The 23,402-nt window shown below is 37.2% G+C and overlaps 2 protein-coding genes across 3 annotated transcripts in view; one reads left to right on the top strand and one right to left on the bottom strand.

Annotated features, from left to right (window-relative positions):
• The window catches only part of LOC149933372 (uncharacterized), a 105,555-nt gene extending 97,933 nt beyond the window's left edge, over positions 1-7,622 (top strand). Inside the window, exon 5 of the mRNA XM_090157282.1 lies at positions 7,349-7,622. The gene's annotated coding sequence lies outside the window, so the exon portion shown is untranslated. The remainder of the gene's footprint in view (positions 1-7,348) is intronic.
• Positions 4,442-6,255, bottom strand: LOC149933373 (uncharacterized). 2 transcript variants are annotated; one of them, XM_090156145.1, is made up of 5 exons: positions 5,909-6,255; positions 5,729-5,853; positions 5,334-5,652; positions 4,817-5,188; positions 4,442-4,755 (listed from the first exon to the last, which is right to left on the bottom strand). In XM_090156145.1, exons 3-5 carry the CDS (start codon positions 5,575-5,577, stop codon positions 4,676-4,678), a joined length of 696 nt encoding a protein of 231 aa, XP_090012271.1. In that variant the 5' UTR covers positions 5,578-5,652; positions 5,729-5,853; positions 5,909-6,255; the 3' UTR covers positions 4,442-4,675. The 2 variants fall into 2 exon arrangements, with proteins under 2 accessions (XP_090012271.1, XP_090012270.1); XM_090156144.1 differs by having other exon boundaries at positions 5,334-5,655.
• Positions 7,623-23,402: the final 15,780 nt, after the last annotated feature.

A 23,402-nucleotide genomic window follows, 5' to 3' on the forward strand; every position in this document is an offset into this window, starting at 1 on the left:
ACGACCTTGAAAATGTTTATACTAAAATCTTAACAAAAATATCTTCAATAATGAGCGATTTTGTCCTTATAATTGATGGGGGTCAGAGTGCGTGTGTTACGAGGGGAACATGACAGTTTTGAGTTACATAATTTGCGAAAGGACCCCAAGTTTCCTATCTTCGATGACAAAAGCATCCGAAAAAACTTGTCCACTACTTTACACTGTTTTTCAATTTGTCCCAACAAAACAGTGAACCTCGCAAACGGATATTGCTTCTGCTTTGTTATGGTCAACGTGACAGAACGGACATTTTTTGCCATTTGCGAACCAAACAAACCGTGAACGGACATGACGGAAAGACAAAGTAGATGGTGCGCAATGCGTACCGTCAGAAGTTTATATTAAAGACCTCCTTCTACAATAATCGGTCTGTTAAAAATCAAAAGAATCTAAAATTAGTGGCGACATCTGCCGTGGCTCTTGTCAAATAATAAAATCGAATACTACCATGTGTAACATCAACACTCTTAAGTATGCCTCTGCGTAACATTTTTATAGAAGAAATTTCAATGACACCTTACAATAAGCGGATCCAAAAATGCAAAAATTATTATAATCCTTGGGCTATTAAAAAGGATGGCATGGAAACGATATCACGTGACCGCAAGGCACGAGCTAAACTATAGATCCGTTTCTCTAACTTCCGTATAGCCAAGAACTAACGAGTTGGAAGGGACGTAATTTACGTCACTTCCCGTGAACAAACTTTCATTAAACAAAATTCTTTCATGGCATACTTATGAGTGATTATGTTATATATGATACTACTAAAGCGCAAGTTTTGTCGCCCGCCACAGTTATTCATAGCGTTGTAAGTCGGAAAATTTTCTGGAAAATGATCTAGGCCTATTTTCCGAAAAAAAAAAGTTTTAATTCCATGATTAGTCTAATATATTGTTTGCAAATTTAAATAAAGCGGAATTTTCGCCTCATTTTTTCGAAACTAAAAGTAACAATGTAACACTATTATCGTTTTGTTGTATGTTTACTGATATTAGACATTTTATATCGATAAAAAGTTAAAAAACATTAAAAACCCTTAAAAAATAATTTATGTTTCAATTTTTTATTTTTCCGATTTGCGGAAATGTTTTTGGAAATTTTTCCGCATTTTATTTTAGTTATTCAGTTCCACGGTGGTACTATCAATGGCGTAACCAGGATTTTGGTTCGGGGGGGCATACAAATAATCAAATAATAAACAAACATTTACGAAGAACAGTATATTTCGCGAATCGACCCTGATTTGAATGTAAAATTTCCGATTAAATGTTCAAATAAACTGAGCTAAACTAAGACTTTCATACTTCTCCACGAATGGGGGGGCTATAATAGACTTCTGGTAGCGCGAAAAACAATTATAAAGATTTGTTTTAATTTCATACTTAGATTATTTGAGATACTGAAATTACAAAATAAATATAATTTATAATTTTCAAAACTAGTTTGAAATAATTATATTTATATTCTACGAGAATACTTATTTCGTTAGAACTATATTATATACTTATGCTAATATTCAAGGCAAAGAACATCGTTTAAAACAGGTCTGAAGGCAATCCCTTTATGCAACGCGATTCAACAGCTCTCACCACTAACTACCGTTAACCGTTTCTATGGAAAGGGGAAACCGATGAACTCGGGAAAAACAACCCTAAACAGTGTGAAGATTTAACCCAATTAAACCAAAGCGATAGAACTCCTATCCCTGTAAATAGCTTTCACGTGACGTCAGCCCCCTTTACCATGGCCGACATCTTGACCAAATTTGAAGTTATTTAAATTACAGATAACTAGGTACGAGGTAGAAGAATCGAGAATACCAAGATTGTATTCAAATGAACAGAGATTACGCAGATACAACTGAATTGGAAATAGTACCGCTTGAATTACATAGGCGCGTTCGTGAGATGTGAATGTGGGGTGGCGGAGTAGTTAGCACTTTCGCTTCGCAGCAAGAGAAGCCGGGTTCGATCCCCGCTTGTGGCACTGGATGAAAACTAGGAACCCCTCCTTCCGCGTCGAGTTTGCAAGTTCTCTCCCCACTGGTTTCCCCTTCCTTAAAACTTGTTGAGGTTAACGGTAATAGTTAGTGTAGGGAGCTGTTGGCTCGCCTGGCATTAAGGGCTAGCCCCACCATCCTACGCATTGTAACCCGGCTACCTGCATTAATGGCTTTAAAAGTCGCTTGATGACTTAGGCCTAAGGTTGTGCCTTGGAGAGAACTTGCAAACTCTACTCACTAACGTAAACCTTCCATTTTTAGCGATTGTAAAGCGCCATCTATAGAAGAGGTCTGGTATAAGCCTGAAATGTAATCTCCGCTTTATCAGTAAACCTAAATACGTTCTTGATACCATAAATGGGGTTATTGTTGGTCATATAGAGTAGAGGGCAGGGTGCTCGGTATCCGTGTGGAAACGTGGCACCTAGGAGCAATAAACACCGCACCCCACACAAGGAGAACGCAACCCGTCAAAAGTCGTGCATTTTCTCGCGTACAATTTTCATTGGTTAAACGCTTTAGCGCCTGCTGCCGTCGGAAGGGGAAAATTCGGAAATTGTCTTCCCCCCGCCCTTAAAACGTTCAGCGTAAAGGCTCGTCCAATGAAATTTGTACACAACACTGCCATAGCGTGTTGAAAGGCTAGCTACGTTCTTCTTGTGTTTGTTGCTCCTAGGTGGCACGACGGCGATTCTTCATTAGGCCTTAATGAAGAACCCTCGTCGAGACAAAACACGTGTATGTGGCGGCGCTCGAAGCAGGACGCGTTAAAAGTTTGAAAGAGGCGGGAGAAGGGTGCAGCCGCTTGGAATGATGGGAAGCGATGGGCCCTTAATCCCGTACACACACACGCACTCACTAGGCGACGCGGGCTGGCCTACTGAAGAGGGTTCGAGTTGAGTCTCTCCCACGAGGCTGCTCGGACGTTAAGATAGCGGCGTTAATTTACATAGATGGGCTTAAAACGGATGTCATCCCCTTGTTTCGAGGGAGGGGGCCTTTAGGGCGACGATGCAAGAAGCGCAGCGCCCCCTATCAGGACTCTCCTCACTCGGAAAGACAACAGGACTCGTAGCTGAAGAGTGAGGAGGGCTCTGGCCGTGTTGCCGGGACGAGCTGCTCTCTTCAAATCGTCACTTCTCGCTCCGGCGGACAACGTCTTTAGACAGGGCTCCCCCCTGGTGAGAGAAAACGACAACTATCACCCCCCTTTTCATTTACGGCGTAAACAATCCCCCAAAACTACCCCTCGCGAAATGGGGGAATTACTATGACCCTCTTTGGCGGCTTAACGGCCCTGGTTACACGATGACCGAGGTTAGCTATTCGCTAACGAAAACTCCGGCAGCGCCCCCTATCCACACTGCGTGTAACTGTATAGTGGTGATCAGCATTCAGCAAATAGTGGTGTGCTACTGATGAGATGGTATTATATACGTTTTAACAGCGAATTAGTGTTTTCTTGGTAAGTAGGATTGAATGTCAAGTTTAAAGACATAATGTTTGGTTCTAATTATATACTGTCATTAAGATTTGAAGTCCTTTTGGATTTACTTAAAACATTGTTAGAATAGGCCTTGGAGCAATATTGTTCAAATAAAAGATGACATCTCAAAAAGGTATGCTAACATTTAATTGGTATTCTATTATATTATCCTATTTTAACCTTTATTTATTCCATAATAATGAATCTCACCATGGTTGAAATTTGGAAATACATTGGGGAAAAGCCAAGAGCCTTAGAAGAAGGAGAACGGATGTTTAGAGAAAGCCCAAAAGGATCAAAATGGGAACAAAATGGAGAAAGTTGCTCGGGCCAAATTTCCGTGGCTTAAAAAAGTACAAGTATTGGAATATGGCCTCTTAATTAACTTAAATAATCCATTTCTAGCTTTTAGTTCAGATGGATTATACATGGAAAATGGAGAGATAAAATTACTCGAGATTAAGAAGAAAATATCAATTGAAGATGCTGTCGCTCAAAACAAATTTAACTTCTTGAAAATTGGAAAAGACGGAATTTATTTACCAACTAACGATTGTAGAAGCTACTATGCACAAATTCAGCTTGGCCTTTGTGTTAAACATAAAAACATGCTCATTTTTCTTGTATTCTCCCAAGGGCTATCTTTTAATTGATATTCAAAGAGACGAAGATTATTTGAAACAAAACATAGTCAAATTGTGCAATTTTTATTTCAAATTATATTTACCATTACTAGTCAAGAGTAAGTGATTTTTAAAACAAAAAAGTTCCTATTTTGTACTGTGCCAATTAGTATTATATAAGAAAAGTAAAATGAATTTGATCAATTAATGTTATAAATGAATTTTTACTTGGTCTTATTTATAATAAAAGATTTTTAAACTTATTTGATAAAAATTAATAAAATAATCATCATCGTCATTAAATAAGATTTAAACTTAGTCATCAAATTTATCATCTGCTAGAATTGGTTTTAGTAAATTTACTAATCCACATATGACCTTCAGAATTTCGTCACAGTAGGGAACTAAATCAAGGTCAAATTTATCATTTAAAATTTTAAATAATTTGATTCTTTGAATGGCTATCTCCACGTGAACACGAGCTGATGCAATTTTTGATTTTTTACACTTTCTTCCTTACTAAACTGTTATTTTTCTCAAAAATGGAGGGATGTGTAGAGCTATGCCATTGGCCGCACATTCATCTTCAATAAGGAAGCCTAAATTTAAGTTGAATGAGTTTTAAAATATTTTTTTAGCATATTACACTTTTATGCATACCTTTGTCAACCATAATTCCATCAATAAATTGTTCACAAAGATTTATGACCCCACTCTCAATGGTGACTTCCTTGTCGCTTACTTTTCCACCCCAGGGGTCGCTAACGAGCGTGATCATGCCAGAAGGTGAAATTCCAATGAGAATTTTTATTGTGTGAGTTCCTTTATAATGGATGTAGGTTGCCACTCTGTCGTGAAATGTGTTGGGCTTCATCATAGGTACTTCTGAGCAGTCCAACACAATGCGAGTATTATTAAACTCTTTAAAACATTTAGGAAAGTTACTTCTGATATTTTCCATATCCGGCCAAAAGATAAATTTCTTCAAAACTTCAGCAAGGGCACAAAGGGTTCTTTTGAAATATGTTGAAACTGTTCGATTCGAAATGACAAATAATGAAGCCACAGCGTCAAATGTCAAATTTGACTTAAGTTTCATTAGGGTTAACAGCACCCTATATTTTACAAGCATTAGAAAATTAGAGCTTGCTCTGGTTTTCAAGCCCTAAAACCTCACTTGAAAGGCTTTCAAATAGTTCTTTCCCAATGCCAGTAAGAGACACAAAATCAGCATTTTTCATTCCATTGCTTGAAATTCCAACTCTTGACCCAGCAAAATACTTTCCATGGTCCAAATAAACTTGAACACCAATAGACGCATTTATTACTCTAGATGGTTTGTGAGATTGGTCCTTTCCTTGAGCTTCAGTTGTTACTTCAGATAGCATAGCTAAGTTTGATAATGACAAAAACTTTATCATCCGGAGCTGGTTCACTTGCGCTTTCAACAACTTTTGGAGCAATGGAATCTGTTATTGGTGATGTTGAACATAGAACTGCTTGATTTAAAATTAAATTTGTGTTATTATTCTATTTATTATTTCACAAAAGTTTACCATAAAATAAGAATACCTTTAGAACGCTTTACGTAACGTTGAGCTCGTTCTTTTAATCTAACTTCGGTTGATTCTTTAATTGGCTTACATGGCAATTTTTGGGAGGGAATGGCGTTACATTTCAAACGTCTTCTTACAGATCTACGAGTTTTTCGATTAATTTATTTTAAAAAAATTAATATTATTTGCATCTCACCATTTCTTTCCAAGAAGTCATCAGCTGTAAAATGGGCGCTACAAATCTGAGCCCACTTACTAGGCCTTTTCCCCGACTTTATCTTTGTTAACCATACATTTAAAAGTTTCTTACAACTTGGGAATTTATGAAATGATAATCCTGGCTTTGGTTCTTAACTATTTTCTTCAGTTTTACGTTTTTTAAGCGCAGTATTATTGCAAAAAGGGACCGCACAACTTCTCCCACCTCTAGCGTTAATGTGAACCGCCATATTTCTTGGATTTGTTTTGATTTGGATCACCACTATACGCTGGAAAACCAAGCTGCAGGGGTAGCGACGGCAGCGCCACCTATACCCGTTTCGCTAGCGAATTACAGCGTCGTTCTAGGACCAGGCTCTTTACGCCTGATTTTGAGATAATGAGGACATTTTTTTCGCGTACAAAATCCGCTTGGGTGCGCCGTCTACGGAAATTTTAAAACATTTATGGTTTCAAATAGATAATTGATCGTTCAAGTGCAACGCGTATTTTTTCAGGAGTACGTTTATCGATAACGGTTCTATGGGATATCAATAGAATCAATATTGTTTCGACTCATTTCGATTGTATTGTTAATGGTTCGACTATCTACCGATAGAAACACTAATAATTAGATTTCTTTAGAATAGAATCGTTTATGACTGGATCACTTATCGATTGTATCGTTAATGGTTCAACTCCTTTCGATGGTATCGTTAATGGTTCAACTCCTTTCGATGGTATCGTTAATGGTTCGATCTCATATCGGTAGAATAATTAATTTGTAAACTTATATCGATTGTATCGTTAATGGTTCGATCTCCTATCGGTAGAATAATTAACGGTTCAACTTCCTGTCAATTATATCGATAATGGCTCTACTCGTTTCGATTGTATCGTTAATGGTTCGACCGTCTACCGATAGAATCACAAATGGTTCGACCTTCTACCGATAGAAACACAAATAATTTGATTTCCTAAAGATAAAATCGTTAATGATTAGTTCTTTCATCGGTAAAATCGTTAAAGACTAGATATATTATCAAAATTAAATTAAAAGGGACTTAAAACGATTTTAAAATTCACAATTTATTTATTTAAAGAATCCAACGTTTCGGAGGAACTCTTCCTCCTTCTTCGGGGATTTTTACAAGTCTACGACAGAATCGTTAATGGTTCGATATATTATCGATAGAATAATTAATGGTTTTATCTCTTGTTGATAGAATCATAAATGGCTCGATCTCTTATCGACAGAATCGTTAAGGGCTAGATCTCTTATCGATAGAATCGTTAATGGCTAGATCTCTTATCGATAGAATCCTTAATCTTAGCGACAGCTAATATTACAATCTGTTTGGACAATAGAGTAGTATCACTTCGATGCTTTTTCGTCATGACCGACTTTTTTAATACTAATATTTCATTTTTGTTTCAGGTCGGAGTCTATTGCAAATCCAGAGAATAGAGACTTGGCACTCCGTAGCTTTGGCCGTGGCCGCTATTGTGGTCACATTTTTCTACCCACGATTAAAACTATTGAAAAAAACCTGGGACGTAGCACTGCCAAGTCCCTATAGACAGAGAAGAACCACATTCAGTTGCAGTCGGTTAATAAATTGAATACAAGATATGAAGCCAAGAACATGAAGTTATATCAAAAGTATATAATATTTATCTTATAGCGAAGAATTCATTTCATTTTACCTTCTGCAGGCTCCCGTTAATTTTTCAAAATATGTTTGGTAAGATAAAAATAGTTTGACGTTAAATACATTGAATAACGACTTATTAAAACTATTACATCCGAAAATACGATTTATAAATATCCCTACGCCTCGAAGAACATGTACTATTTTAATAGCTCAGATGGAAACTTATCTCGTAACAAATTTATTGTAAACTTCTGCACAAGTTTCATTTTTATAAGCTAGATAGATACTTTTATTGTAAGAGATATTTTATTTACTTCTGGTTATATTTTATTTAATATTTTTATAAATATTGAATAATTAACGTCTTAAAAAGGGGGGAAACTAAATTGGACATAGCCCCTATTCGAATCAATATTAAAATTTGAATGTCGTAAAATTGCATTTAATTTTCGAGTTGATAAAATATGTTATTATAGTTTTGGCAAACGTGCTATTAAATTACAATATTTTTCTCAAAGGCTTCATGAATTATTGAAAAAGTTTTAATCGTACACGTTACGGAGTTTCGTATTAAACACGCCTTTATTATACTAATGACATAAATAAAGAGCTTATTTCGAATGCCGTTCTACGCCTTATTTACATCGAGCGTAAATTACCGACGTAGTAAACGTAGTAATAGTTTGTCGACCTTGTGAATGAACTGACAATGAATTACTTTTCTTGAATGAAAATACCTTCGCACTCCAAGTCGCGCACTATAATCCATTACTAAAACTATCAAACGAAACAAATTATACTTGTAAAGAAAAATGCTTCAGCGAAAGCCGACGAAATTTACATTCATGAATATGCGAAACGGGCTGTTATTGAGCCACTCACGGTAACGCTACCGCCATCTACAACGGTTTCCGCAAACTTTGAAGCTCATTTCGCGAATTAAATAGTGCCATATTAAAATGTTAAACGATTTAAGAAGGCTAAATTGAAAAAGCTACTATTTGAATAATTGAATTATGATTTTCTGCTGTGGTACTAGGAATATTCCCACAGCAGACAATTCTTTGTTTTCCAAAAGTATTTCAGTCGCTTTCTTGTGACAGATAATTACAGACTCCAATGGTCAAGTAGAATAAACCGCTACTACACTTCGATCTTAGACAAATGTTCAAGAATATAAAATGCCGTTGTAATAATTATGTATGCTGTTTTACAGGATTTCATCTATAATTAATATAATGCCGAAAAATAAACCAATAAAAAATAAAACAAATAAAATAAAGTGTTATTTTTTTCTTGAAACATAAGAATCTTAAAGTGGATAAGATTTCTACTTCAATTCTATAGCCATCCATGGATGATTGCTATTTTTATATTTCAGCAAAGGCTTACGGAAAATAAAAAAAAACTATAACAGTCGAAAGAATTGACATAATAAATAATATACGTTTGATTTTTTGTTCGGAATTCAGTTATAAGCGCGTTTTGCATCGAATTTATGAAAACTTTACGTCAAGTGTCATGAGAAAGTGCAGTGTCAAAATGTGTAAGCTTGCTCTAAAAAACGCGTAAGTGGAACGTGTCGACGTTGCTTAATTGTGCGCAGACTGTTTGTCGTACACGTTCACAATAAACATTTTCTAGCGCGTGCTTAACGTTTCATAAAATATAAATAAATGTACTCTACTGGACGTAAGCGCTTCAAAGGTAATATAGCATTATGTACCGCCATCTAGTGACAATTACATAACGCATTATTTATTAACAAAATTTTATTTTAATATAAGCCGAATTTCGTAGTTGATAAACTTTGTAAAAAAACTATACTCCTTTATAAACCGCCACCTTACGTTTCATTGGAGAATAAAACACTAGAATATGGCAGCTCATAAATGTGGTGCTCAATGTTGAGCCAGGGTTGTTCAACTTTAGGAAGTTAAATAATGCTCATAAGGCAGACTTGCTTTCGCTTTAGCGAAACGGTGCCTCCGAAATTTTCGGAGGCACCGTTTCTCTAAATTCCCCACTACTTTAATTACATTGAGTAAAATTATAAACATATATTTACTGAAAATATTTAATTTTTTAAATTATTTTGATAATTAATCAACCCTACCACTCTTATATTATTTTTTAAATAGCTTCTGCTTATCTGCTATAGAGGGCCCTGTAATACAACCTCCAAAATGTTGAATAACTCTGACTGAACAATTCTTGTCTGCTAAATAATGACGATGCTGTAATTACCAAATTTGCTTGACAGAAATTTACAGTAGCTTGAATCAATATTCAATAATATGCTTTTTGCTAACCAAGGCTTATTAAAGTTTAAGTCGATAATTCAAAATACCCATGGAAAAAGCCCCTGATCACATTTAGGAAACGAAAAGTCCGCCATTTTCGGTGTCGAGCAACAATGCTGCCAGGCAAAGGATTCTCAGATGGTAAAAAAATGATAGCAATGCTGCCAGATTTAGATTATTAACTCGGGAAATTATTGGAATGCACTGAAAATGGCCAAATTAGTTTCCCGCCAAAAATATCGACTAGAACTAAGGAACGAATAATTTTTGAGGGAAATTTTGCGGTAAATAGAACCCTAATATCTTTATATTTTTGTGGGTGGCGAGGAAATCTTCAGATGCTTATTTAATACTCGACAATGGCGCTTCTCTATAGCGACATTTTGGACAGCATCCGCCCCGGACAAAAGCGGTGGCGGAAGGGGGTGGGTGCAGACGATATGAGACAATGGCAGAGATGGGTGGTAGAGGAGGGGGGTCAGACCGTCAGAGAATCAAGGCAGATAAGAAAACGACCAGGGGATAATGCGGGGGAGAGAGAGGGGCCTAAAACAGGAAGGGCTTTATGGTGTCGGTTTTCGTCCAACTCAGCAGGGGACCGAGGATGATGGTTGGGCGAAGGCGGATGTTGGGCCCCGGAGTGAAAGAACCAGCGCTGGGCAGGCTCGCCTCGATTTGGAACGAGCTGCGGGTTCGGGAGTCTAAATGAACGGTAAAATTCAGCAAGTGAGCATTTGAAGTCAAAGTGAGCGATAAATTTCAAGAAGTTAGCAAGTTTAGGCAGGCTCTGCTCTTTTGAAGCTTGTTTCAGCATTTTGAGACAAAGTGAGCGTTAAATTTCAGCAGTACGCAAACCGAGTAACCTCTTCATTTTACTCCTTAATGAGCGAGAGAAAATGGCGATGCAAAATTTTGCGAGAAATAGGCCGTTCCGGATATGTGGTAAGTGTTCTAAAGCACACGGCCTCATCTGACTCAAAAAATTCGCATCTTAAACAAGTCTAGATGGCACTGCGGTGCCACGCTCCCCCCTCTTGTCGCGAGACGTGCAATAGCTTTTATAATAAAGTAGGCCATTTCGAGTAAATTAAATTTTTAGAATAGATCAATTGATTCTTGTATTCGCGACCGAAATGAGTCTAGGTGGCGCTGCGTTCTTCCGAAGTACCGAGGTAATAATAATAATAATAATAATAATAATAATAATAATCAGCTAGGCTAAGGTAGAATATATGATCTAGCGTCTGCTATGGTCAAATTAGAGAAAAATGACTAAATCTGATCTTTGTAATTGCTCGGCGGTACTATGGAAGAAACATATAAAAGTGTAAAATTATAATAAAATTCAAATATTATTCTATTATAGCTTATATTTATCCCCTTATAAATCTTTTCGCTACTGGCTGGCAAACGCTAGGAATCCATACCTTTACTTAGAATACTTATCCTGCCGTATCGCGTATGGTGGTAAGATCACTCTGACGGCTTTGGCCCCGCCTACGAGATAAAAAAATCCCCTCTGCACGCGCTCCCCTCTCACGTTATTGTTTGTTAAGTTAACAGTGACGTCAAAGAACCGTCAGCCACATCGAGACGAAAATCTGCCGCGATAAGTATTCCAAGTAGAGATATGGATTCCTGCGACTGCTAATACGCTACCGATTTAGTTTTCAACGGCAACCAATAGATGGCGCAATAATAGCTTTTGGTCGCGAATAGAGGAAAGGCCTCAGCCCTATAGTTTGCGGTTTAAATAAGTAGCTTCGCTAAAAGGGTGTTCCACGAGCTAACATCCCAGTGCAAAGCTCGCGTTGGGTCGATATAATTTACTTTTCATTCCCCCACTCCTTCGACCCCCTCTCTAGCTAGGGGCAACCGGATATGAGTTTTAGCGCCACCTATTTTTTGTTTTCAAATATAGCCCGCTTTTGTCGTATTGCCCCCAGATAGACCTATAAAACAATTTAACTTCCGATTTTTAATCAGGCGCCGCCAGGTGCAGTGCTGTATTTCCGCCTAGGCCAACCTAGGCCGTGGCCTAGGGGCCCATCCTTGAAAGGGGCCCTCCAGTCACCGTAATTACTGTATTCGAAGGCATAAATCTATAATATCAATCGTAATTTATATTGGAGAAATTCCTAGGTAGAAGATTTTGTTTTAAAATTACCAAAATGTTTCCTTGGCAGTTTACGGACGCAGCCTTAAATCGCAATGTTGCATAATTATCGCATATTTCGTCGACGATTGTTAAGAGCTTTTATTTAGTAATATAACCGTAGAGCTCAGACTTCTACGCTAAATCAGGGAAATTCAGGCACAGCCTAGTTCCAGGTTTTTTCGCTCGTCAAACATCCTCTACTATTTAATCCATGCCTAAGAAAACTAGATTATGATGCCCGCTGATCGCCTCAACATAGTCAAAAATAAAAATATTTTAAAATTAATTTTACTCAAAAAAAGTATGAATGGACGATATTTTAAAACCCGTTCTGAAAATAGCGTCAGCGTGAATATACAAATTCTCAAATTGCTTACAAGGAAACATAGAGTAAACCACTCGCATAGAGTGGAAGGCTATCAGCGAAACTTGTTAACACTTTTCGTACGTAACGTCTTGTTTTCGAGGCGTGAAATAAACAAGTTGGCCTAAAGGTCATATACAATATCTGGATAAAAAAGTAAGTTTATAATCTAAAAAATGTAAAAACAACACCATCGCTCTTCGGACTATATTTATTCACGCCTCGAAAACAAGTTGACCCGTTAGGATAATTGTTTCACGCGCTTCCATAGAGCCTTCCACTCCATGTGACTGGGAAACAAACAATCATACAGAAGCAGGGGCGTAGGAACCGGGAGGGGCAGTGTAGGCAATGCACCTCCCTAGAATTTTGCAACTAATGTTATTGCCCCCTCCAATTACATTTTGGTCAGTTGAAATTTTCAAAAGGCTCAAATTATCATTTTAAAAGCATATACAGTTTATAAAACCTCAACTGTGTATAAATTTCAGTCTTTTACCGCCAATTTACCCCTTTTCGTTTCTCTTTGCCCCCTCCAACTTCTAGAACGTTCCTACGCCCCTGTACAGAAGCCTTTTTAGGTGTATTTATACTAGACGGCTACAATTTCAAGTTGTTGACCCCTCGCTAACCACTTCTTCAAATTCTGTACACCGATTACAGAAAGTACAGCCTTTGGTAGTGCTTAATCTGTAATATATTACTCAATCACTTTAGTGCAGTCTAAGCTAAAGGCTTGTACATCGATTACGGATAGTGATCAGCCTCTCGGTTGTTGATGGAAGGTGTATAAAAACTTACTGATTTATTTTTAAAAAAAAACTTTTAAAAAATACTCGTTTTTCGGATAATTTGAAATAATTAAATTTCAGACTGTGGCCCCCATCTTGTAAGACTTCGTATTTTTTTAAAATCTACCTCTAATGGCAATAACCATGTAAAATCGTCTTCTCTAGTGTTGTTAATTTTCCGGAAAAATAAAATGCGGAAAAATTTCCAGAAACTTTTCCGCAATTCGGAAAATTTTCCGCAAATCCGAAAAATAAAACATTTAAACCTAAATTACTTTTTAAGGGTTTTTAATGTTTTTACCTTTTTATCGATATAAAAGGTCTAATATCAGTAAACATACTACAAAGCATTAATAGTGTGACATTGTTAATCAGTTTAAACTAGTCTAAAGGTTTAGTTTTACTTTCTGATTCGAAAAAATTAGCCGAAAATGCCGCTTTATTTCAATTTGCAAACAATATATTCGACTAAAGCCTGGTTTTCACTGGGCTAAAAAACGGCGGAAATTGTTTTACGAAAATATATTTCCGGCGGATTTTCCAAGACTTTTCCGCATCTGGTTTTCACTGGGGATTTTTTCAAGCGGTTTGTAATTTGGCGGTTTCGATAGCGCACGCGCTGAAGATTGTATCTTTACTGACTCACATAATTAAAATGGACGCCATAGATAGCTCCAATAGCAGTCCACCTATAATCTTTCATTTCATTGTTTTTAAAACATCTATTTGCTTTGTCATACAAAAGGAGAAGCGCGAACCTCTTCTATGAATAACTCCTGTCGACTACCATTCATTATTTTTTGTTTAGAAGTCATCGTGACAAACTGACTAAATTGCAATAACAATGTTTATAAACTAAACGCGTCGCTTTTTAGGCCTAACAAATTGAATCAAACCGAGAGTAGTGAACTAGTGACGTCAACGCATGATCTTCACTGATTGGTTAGCACATTGCGTTGCGTTTTAAAAATTCGCAAAAATAGAAGTTCCATTCCGCGCTTGTTCGCGGAATATCGCAAGCTTTCCGTAAAATTTTGCGGAAAAATATTTTCCGCAAACGGCGCGGAAAGCCAATTCCGCTGTTTTTTAGCCCAGTGAAAACCAGGCTTAATCATGGAATGAACACTTTTTCTATTTTTTTTCGGAAAAATACGGAAAAAAAGGCCTCGGTATATTTTCCAAAATGAGCCGCTTGTGAGCTGAGAATGAAGTTCTAAAAAATGCCCAGTTGTGGCGGGCAGACAGGGGGGGGGGGGGGGCAGGGATGCCAACTGATCCATAAAGAAGGACAACGCGGCGGAGGAGTCGGAGATGTCCCACCAAAGAAGAAAAGCTCGAATTGCGCGCATATATTTTCCAGGAGAGAGGAGTCGTAGTTCGCCCCGAAACAAAAATATCGAATAAAATATAAAGACAACTTATATCCGTATAAATCGCGCGTCTATCCGAAAACCAAACGTGAAATTCACGCTTGCTTTATCCAAAGATAATCTAGAATACTGCTTTATCTTAGGTAAACGTCATCATTCCATACGCAGTATTTATTTCGGCTAACTGACACAATATAGTTATAGACTTATGAAATTAGGCTTAGTTTATTTTTATACAAACCATTGCGCACAATGAAATGACGATATCTTTATTGATTATGTAAATATTCTAATTATAATATCGTTATATATTTAAATATAGTTTACGTTAGCTACGTACTAGTAATATATCAACTAGAAAGATAGCGGACCCCCCAAATGACAAGACTTACAGAAGAATGGAGGAAATCGATCCTGTAATCGTGTCCGTTGGTGCATTCTTAGGTGGTCTGAAATAACCAGGGTACTGAGGATGTGGTAGCGCCAACCAGAGTATATGAAGAACGAGTCTCTACCCCGCCACTTCTTCCCTCCCCCGCTAGGGTGAAGTGTCTGATTCGGGCCGCCAATACGCCATGAGTATCGAAGCGTGCAATGTCAAAAATGGGTGAAGTTGCGTCCTCCCATCCAGAGACCACTGCTGGGAACGTCCAAGGATGCGGAGGACGTGATTCGATTCCCGGATTGATGACTTTTCGGCCAGTTGATATATCATATCGAGAGAGAGAAAAAGACGCCCAACACTCAACGACGTTCCAAGAGAGACACAGAGAAAGGGGGTTGCCGAATTTGTCACAGGGAACGGTCAATTTTTCATCACAATGCTTCCATCCCCGCCCTGTTTTCTGCATCTCAAACCAATCGCGTTAAGCTTAAATCAGCGTTGCCAGCCTCTGAAAATCAAATTACAGTACCATAAAATTATCGATTTCGGGAAAAAAATATAGTATGTTGGAAAACAACCGGTAAATTTATAATTATTTCAGAATATTGGCGTTTAATTTAGTACGCCTTTGATATTATCGTAATTGCCTAGACATTATTGACTTGTACGATGGTTATTGTACGTCTGGCAACACTGGCTTATACATTGTAGAAGGAAACGATTTTATTTAAATTAATATTTTGCTCGAATGCTCATTGTTGAAATTATTTACTTATTTATTTATAAGTATGTTAGAAGGAATAATTACTGATAGTTATGTGAGATGTCATAGCCAAAGCGCCTCTAGCGAGAAAAATACGTCATAAAAATTAATCATATATCAGATTCTATTGGGCGTGAATTGCCCAACAAACTGCTCAAAATTACAGTAATTACTTCGCCTCACTATGTAAAATGTTTCGAGCCATTAACAAAATAAGCAGATGAATACTTCCCTCGTAAGATATGTATTATATACTTCTGTTAAAACTAATAAATACAATTGTCTCGGTGATTTGCGCGTAAAAAGCAAATACACGATAAAATATCGCCATAATAATTCCATTTCCCGCGCCTTTCAGTTCAGTCTTCGACGGCGAATGAAGAACGTGGCTCCATCTGTCCGTGAAAATGGCAACTATTGAAAGATCAGGCGAGCGCGGGAAGGAGAGTGGGGAGGAGTCAGGTTGCTGGGGCGCCGCCAGGGTGGGCGAGAAAGAAAAGACGCCGAGAGGGGGATGACAGCGCGCGCGAAGGGGGGGGGAGTCGTTAGGGCAATGGCACAGAATAACTCGATTACTCGCAAAAATAAGCCGAAAATGCTCGAGTGAAGCTGCTGCTAATGGAAATGGCAAAGATAGGAGGGTCCGCCATTCCGGACCAGCACCTTGCAAAGGGAAAAATAAAGAGAAATCGGCTTCCCATAAAACGGGGCAGGGAGGCGCGCCAATAATGCCAAAAACTAGAAAGATAACGGGTTCCCAAATGTAAAGTCAATTTCAAAGTTCGACGGTCATTTGGTCAGGCAAACTGCGTTTCGACTTCCTTTATTAATACAAACCTCTTTCCAAGGCGCAAGCTTCCTAAGCAATCGTCCGTTCAAATAATTTTGCTTATATATTCATAAGCAGGGTTGCCAGGTCACGAAAATAAAATTGCATTTTCCTATATTCACAGGCAGCGTTGCCAGGTCACGAAAATAAAATTGCATTTTCCTATATTCACAGGCAGCGTTGCCAGGTCACAAAAATCAAATTGCATTTTCCCATATTCACAGGCAGCGTTGAAAGGTGCAGAGTATCAAATTGCATTTTCCTATATTCACAGGCAGCGTTGCCAGATCCTAAAAATCAAATTTCTTTACCTTGTATTCATAAGCACCGTTGCCAGATCTGAAAATCAAATCAAAGTATTGATTTCAGAAGCAAAATCGTAAGTAAACTTGGTTATATTTATGATAAATAGCGCCGTATAGCATCGTATATACGAAATCTATGAATATTAATATAACTAACAGTTTAGTTACGGTAGTAAAAATAATATGAAAAATGATAAATAACTGAAAAAAGTTTTGTTATTGTTAATCTAAAATTTCTATGGATATTTCCTCGTGCAGGGGGACATTTACTAATGTAAAATTGAAAGACATTGAACCATGTCTTTAAGGTCATTCAAAAACTATCTCGAAAACATATTATTAGTTCAAATAACTTTTTTAGATCAAAATTGACCAATCACAAGCCGATAAATTTAAGTTTTGCGAGAAATAATATGCATTCCATGACATTTCAATTGAATTGTTGAGCAACACTATGAACTCCGTCGTTAAAGGAGCTGAAGCATGTATCGTAGCCGACGGTGGTATAATTGAACCGTTGTAAACTATTCATTATATATTCGATTTAGTCACATTAAAACTAATCAGATTATTTTATTATCAAACACTGAACTCATTCACCTTCAATTTCTCAGCTTCTGATTGGTCAAATTTGGTCAAATCAAAGTTATTTGAACTAATAATACGGCGAGCAACAACTTTCTAATTGGAACCAAATCCGTAAACCCAACGGTTGTCGAGATAGTTTTTGAATAACCTTGAAGACATGGTTCAAGGTCATTCAATTTTACACTATTAAATGTCCCCCTGTATGAGGAATTTGAAATTTTAAAAAAAAGTTTTCTGTTATATATCATTTTTCATTTTTAGTGAACTCCCTGTATAACTCTTAACATAGATTCTGTGACTCCCTTTAGATTTTACCTACTTTCTGCCAGAACTCAGAAACAAAATAATCAGCTCTATAGTTACCCCTGTAACCAACTATCGCTACCTTACAAAACCGTCTAAACTCTCTGATTTCGAATCTGGGGAGTCCCTAGCTAGTCTATATTATCTCTACTTTAAACCGAATTGAACGATTTAATAGGCCTTTCTATAAAGTAGCATTTTAGTTCACAGAAAATTATATGCACTGCTAAATAGCTAAATAATTTTGTCATTATTTTAAATTGAAGTTAAATTTCATATTTCGAAACGTTTAAATTTCATTAGGCCTTGGCGACTTCAAATTCAGTGACGACGATCCCTTGGGGGCTCTGGGGCTCGAGCCCCATAGGGAAAAACAAACGAGGAGAAATTAAATTGAGGAAATAAAGCAATCAGGGGAAAATTTATAATCTCACTGCCTTAATTTGGGCCCGAATTCAGTATTTTTACCGAAGTTATTTTGAGATTGCAGATGCGAGTGCAATTAAGATGATATAATTGTAAAATTGATTTCAATAGATTCGTCCAAACAGAAAATCGCGTGTACCCTATTTTAGCTAAAATACCTTCGTAAAGTATGTGGCCAAGAAAGGCTTAATTACTCAGGTATTTTTCTAAAGATATCGACTTTTGTTATCAAAGTATTCAGTGACGGATGAGATTTAAGAAAGAACGCTTTTTAAAAAAAATATACATAGCCATAAAAATTTAGAGCTCTACATTTTTTTTTAAGTTTTAAGTATATGAATTTTTGGATAAAAAAATAATGGCCCGTGCCCCCACAGAAATGTTTTCCGATCACCGCCGCTGCTTCAAATTATAAAAGAAGGTGTAAAGAAAAGATGTATCAAAATATTTACCCAAGAAAACGCCATATTTAGATTAAAATTTTATTGAATAACCAATTTCCAATAAATACATTCATAATTTTGCAATGTAGGAAACATTTCCTTTATCGGCTTCTAACAAATTCAACAATTTCCGGACTAGAGGTGGCGATATTCACGTTTGATAAACAAGGCCCCCTAATTTAATTAAATCCGAAAGTAGAACCCCCCAATGGATCCCTCCGGTTATCGTCCCATTTGAGCATCGTTGTTCATGATCATTTGCATCTCATCCATTATTTAGTGCAAAATTTTAGTCGTTTGTCGAAGCGACCGCCAATATCTGTACCCTTATCGCTAACCCTCGGTTAATAGACAGGTTAATCCTGCGCTAGAAAACGTGTGGGAATAACGTATACGGATAACAGTCTAAGTACTCTAAGACCAGCTCTACAATTCTACACGTTAATGATACGCGTTTTCCAACCTGGTATTAACCTGGCTATTGTTTTCGTAGTTATCACCAGAATTTGCTTGACCACAGTACTATAACGGCTGTCGCAAGATGAAACCTAGTAAACGCCATTTTTTACAATTTGAGATATTTCAGTTTCTTTATTTCTATTATGATTATATTTTACGGTAATATAAGTCGTATTTAATGGGAAATCGTATCCAGGTGTTTGTGGTGGGTAACGTGGGTTTAAATGTTTCTAGTTGGTGGACAATTACAACTAATTTACGCATACGTGGTTTCCAGGCCTAATATGGGGGGCGCTATACGATAAGTCTATATTATTGTTTCATAAGTTTGTCACTTGTGGAATATTTTACTGAGAGCTAGTAACGGAGTGACGTCATCACAAGTAAAAAATCTTAATAGCTCTCAGTAAACTTAAGCATGTGAAGAATAGGAAGTGTCACTCTTATGTAACAATATTATACACTTATGGTAATACTAATATACCGTTATACAGGGTGTTTTAAATTTCTCTGACTGGGCATTTTTTTCAGAAACTGATGGAGGTAGAGATGCGAAATTTTCAGGGTATTATTTCTAGTGTGGGAATTTAAATCCTTAATTTCTGAAAAATCGGAAATAATTTCGGGTTTTTGTAAAAAATATTTTTTCACCGGTAGGTGCTAGAAAAACGTTTCGATGAGAAAGTTGTAGAGTGCTGTCGAAAATTTTCAAAGAAATTGGTTTCATTGGAAAAGAAAACTGTTTCACGATGATATGAGCAGATGAAAAAAACAAGCTGTCCATGGGGGCCAAAAGCCTTCGCATTTTTGTACGTAAATGAAAGAAATCACGCTAAAAGATTAAATTCCTTAAAAAAAGTACATGTAATTTACCAAAACGCCAATTTAGATCTACAGTAGACCTAAAAACGTATCAGTAGGCCAACTACGCACAAAGGTCAAGTTTTCAATTAGTATTTAATGTGAAACCTTTTGATTTCAACCATTCTCTAACGTTTATTGAGTCTAATCAACATGCCACTAGTGCCGGGAGTAGTGGCTCACTCCTGTAATCCCAGGCGTCCGGGAGGCAGAGTTTGTGGAAGGCCGTGTGAGGACGACTACCAATCCCCCAACGGGTGGTCGGGATACTTCCGCCACGGGTGTCCCCACCCCTGTCCCCACGTATCCCCCCGTTGGCGTGGCCGTCACACATATCTCACCCTGATTAATCAGTTATTGTGTGTGTGCTGGTGTCTAAGGCCTCGGGTCGACACCGATGTTTGTGTTTCTCAAAAAAAAAAAAAAAAAACATGCCACTAAATTTTTCTCGTGATCTGCGTGCTTTTGTTGTCGAGTTAATTTATGGTGAAGCCAATCGTAACGCGCAAAGGGTTAATGAATTGTTCACCGTTCGATATCCAGATAGAAGACCAAGCCACAACACGGTTCATGGAGCTGTTCGTGACTTTCAGTTTCAGACTTGCGGAAACGTCAATCTCAGATTTCGTGGACCAGGTCGTCAAGACATGAACATGAAAGACGCCGTTCTAGCCTATTTTGTTGCGTATCCTAGAGCAAGCGTCGGAGGTACAAAGCAACGATCTCGGGTTATCGATGAATTACGTGTGGACCACTCTTCACAATCATAACTTCCATCCGTATGAAGCGACCCTCCACCATGGCAAGCTCTTCACGAAGGAGGTATGGAACGTACATTTGATTTCTGCAACTGGTTAATATATCTGATGAGAACCCATCATTACATTACATCAATCAAATGCTGGTGACCGACGAGTGTTCCTTTGGGAGAGATGGGCCTTTCAACCATCAAAACGCCCACACGTGGTGTGATGAAAATCCTCAGTCGGGTTTTCCTCATCATCAACAACAACTCCAACTGAATGTTTAGGCGGGTTTGCTCGGGGATCGAGTTATTGGCCCATTTTTCCTCCCAGCTCGTCTTAATGGCACTTTTGCAGAACGAAATAGCAGACACTTTAGAAGATATTCCGCTGGAAGCTTACAGACAGATGTGGTACCAACATGGCGGCGCAAGTTTACGTGACGTCCGTTGAATACATCGAAGATTTGCGTCACCGAATCATTGCAGTCTTCGAACTTGTCACTCCTGATATGATCAGACGCTCGTTTCAAGACATGCTTTATCGTGCCAAACATGTATCGCGGCAAACGGAGGTATCATAGAACCTCACTTGTAAAATTCTTATATTTATTCGAATAAAATGTTCAATTAAATCTTTCAGACATTTCTTTCATTTACGTACAAAAATGCGAAGGCTATTGGCCCCTATGGATAGATTTCTTTTTTCGTGGAAAAGTGTTCTTTTCCAATGAAACCAAGTTCTTTGAACATTTTCGACCGCACTCTACAACTTTCGTATTGAAAAGTTTTTTCTAGCACCTACCGGTGAAAAAATATTTTTTACAAAATTTAGGATTTTAAGCGATCCTACACTAGAATTAATACCCTGAAAATTTCGAAACTCTATCTCTTGCAGTTTCTGAAAACAATTCCCAGTCAGAGCAATTCAAAACACCATGTATATAAGCCGTTTTAATTCTTACTTATTCTAAGTTTCTACGTAAAATATGTTGGAAGAATATAATGTGTCTGTCCTGCGAACGCGTTCGCATTATCCGTGCGAAGGTTAATCATTGCGTACGCAGTTTCTCGAAGGGTTGGCAAAACCACCGTGTAACGGTGAGCGTTAACGGATTTATTTGCGGTTGGGTTGGGTTGTCTTTTTTTCGTCAACGCACACCGTCGCGACAGTTTTAATTCAGTTTGATTGGATATTTCGTTATTGTAATGTTTATGTGTAGGTTGTGAATGTTGAGTTTGTGTTATGATGGTTGTGGGTGTTGAGTCTGTTGTGTTTGTACGGCCGTTTTCTCTCCAACTTCTTCTAAATGACTTTGAGACGGACCGAGTGCTGAGTGATATGCAACCTCTCAACATCCAATGGCAGGGTTTTCACCAATTGTTTACGGTATTCGTCTAAGTATCAATTTGCGATCGCATCAGGCGGGATTTGAACCTGAGACCCCCTGCTTGACAGGCGGACGTTCTACCACAGAACCACCTGCACTTGTTACGCTTCATTGAAAATTAGACCTTTTGGTTTAATTGAAATAGAATTGAAATTTAAATTATTGCATCGAAGAAATTATAATTTAGCGTTTTCTCTATTGATTAAAAACAAATGCGCCACCCAGATTTCGAATCCAGGCCATTCGGCTTGGCACAGAACCACCGATAGCTGCTTAGCTTCACTGAAAATAAGACACTCATCGTAAGCATAATAAGTAATAAAGTCTTGAATTTTTATGAATGAATTTATGAAGGCCTAATCTGGTTTTTTTACGAATGAAATTATGTTGATTTAATCTTGTTTATTGTGTTTTTTAACTGATCGAGATTACGTTCTTTTTTGTCTAATCTTTGGTATTGTTGGTTTTTTCTGTCTTATATTTGTATCTACTATTTTTTAAGTTTATTTCCTTTTTCCCGCAAAACCGTCCAGTCTTAGAGGAACCTTTAAGAGCGTAAGTCATGCCCAAAAGCTTATCCGGTTTCATTATAATAACGTGAAAAATCGTATTTGTGAATGGTAAGGTGTTGCGCTTCTTGATATTATATTTTCTATTGGTTGATTTCTAAGTATTTGAACTAATTTATTGCTTGACTGCGTTATAATATTTTTCTATGAATTATTTTGATTCTGAAGTCTGATTGCTTGACTGCGTTATAATATTTTTCTATGAGTTTTGTTTCTGAAGTCTGATTGATTGGGTTGTTATTGTGTATTTTTCTATTCGTTATTTTTATTTTTTGATACTCTAATATTTTAAACTGGATATAGTATAACGTTACTTCTGCGTATTTCAAATGTGCGTGACGTGGAGGGTATTTTCACGTTTTATTAGGATCAGTTTTTTTAATTTTAAATATCTTTCGTTTTATTTGTATTTTATTTCGTTTTTTCAGTCGTATATTTTTATCGAGTTGTACGCTTACACTTATGTTGGTCTGGTTTGAAACTGGGTCGTCATTACTTCGTAATTTATTTTAAACGTTTTCTCGACTGATTAAGATGTTTAATTTGAAATAAAATGAGCGTTAAAGATGCGGCAAGTATTTCGTAAGCGAGAAAAATACAAATACCCTCTGTAGATATATCTTTCATTAAAATTGGCTTCGTATTATATTTAACTGATAAACTTGTACCGTAAATAGGGTTAAATTCAATTTTGCATTGTTTTAGTACGTCTAACTCGCTGTTGTAACTACTTAATTTATAATATTCTGAATAAATTATACTCTGTTGTTTCGTCTCAATTATTTTA

The sequence above is a fragment of the Leiobunum rupestre genome, chromosome 8 (assembly GCF_980474605.1).
Source record: "Leiobunum rupestre chromosome 8, qqLeiRupe1.1.hap1, whole genome shotgun sequence".
In the NCBI taxonomy this organism is placed as follows: Eukaryota; Metazoa; Arthropoda; class Arachnida; order Opiliones; family Sclerosomatidae; genus Leiobunum; species Leiobunum rupestre.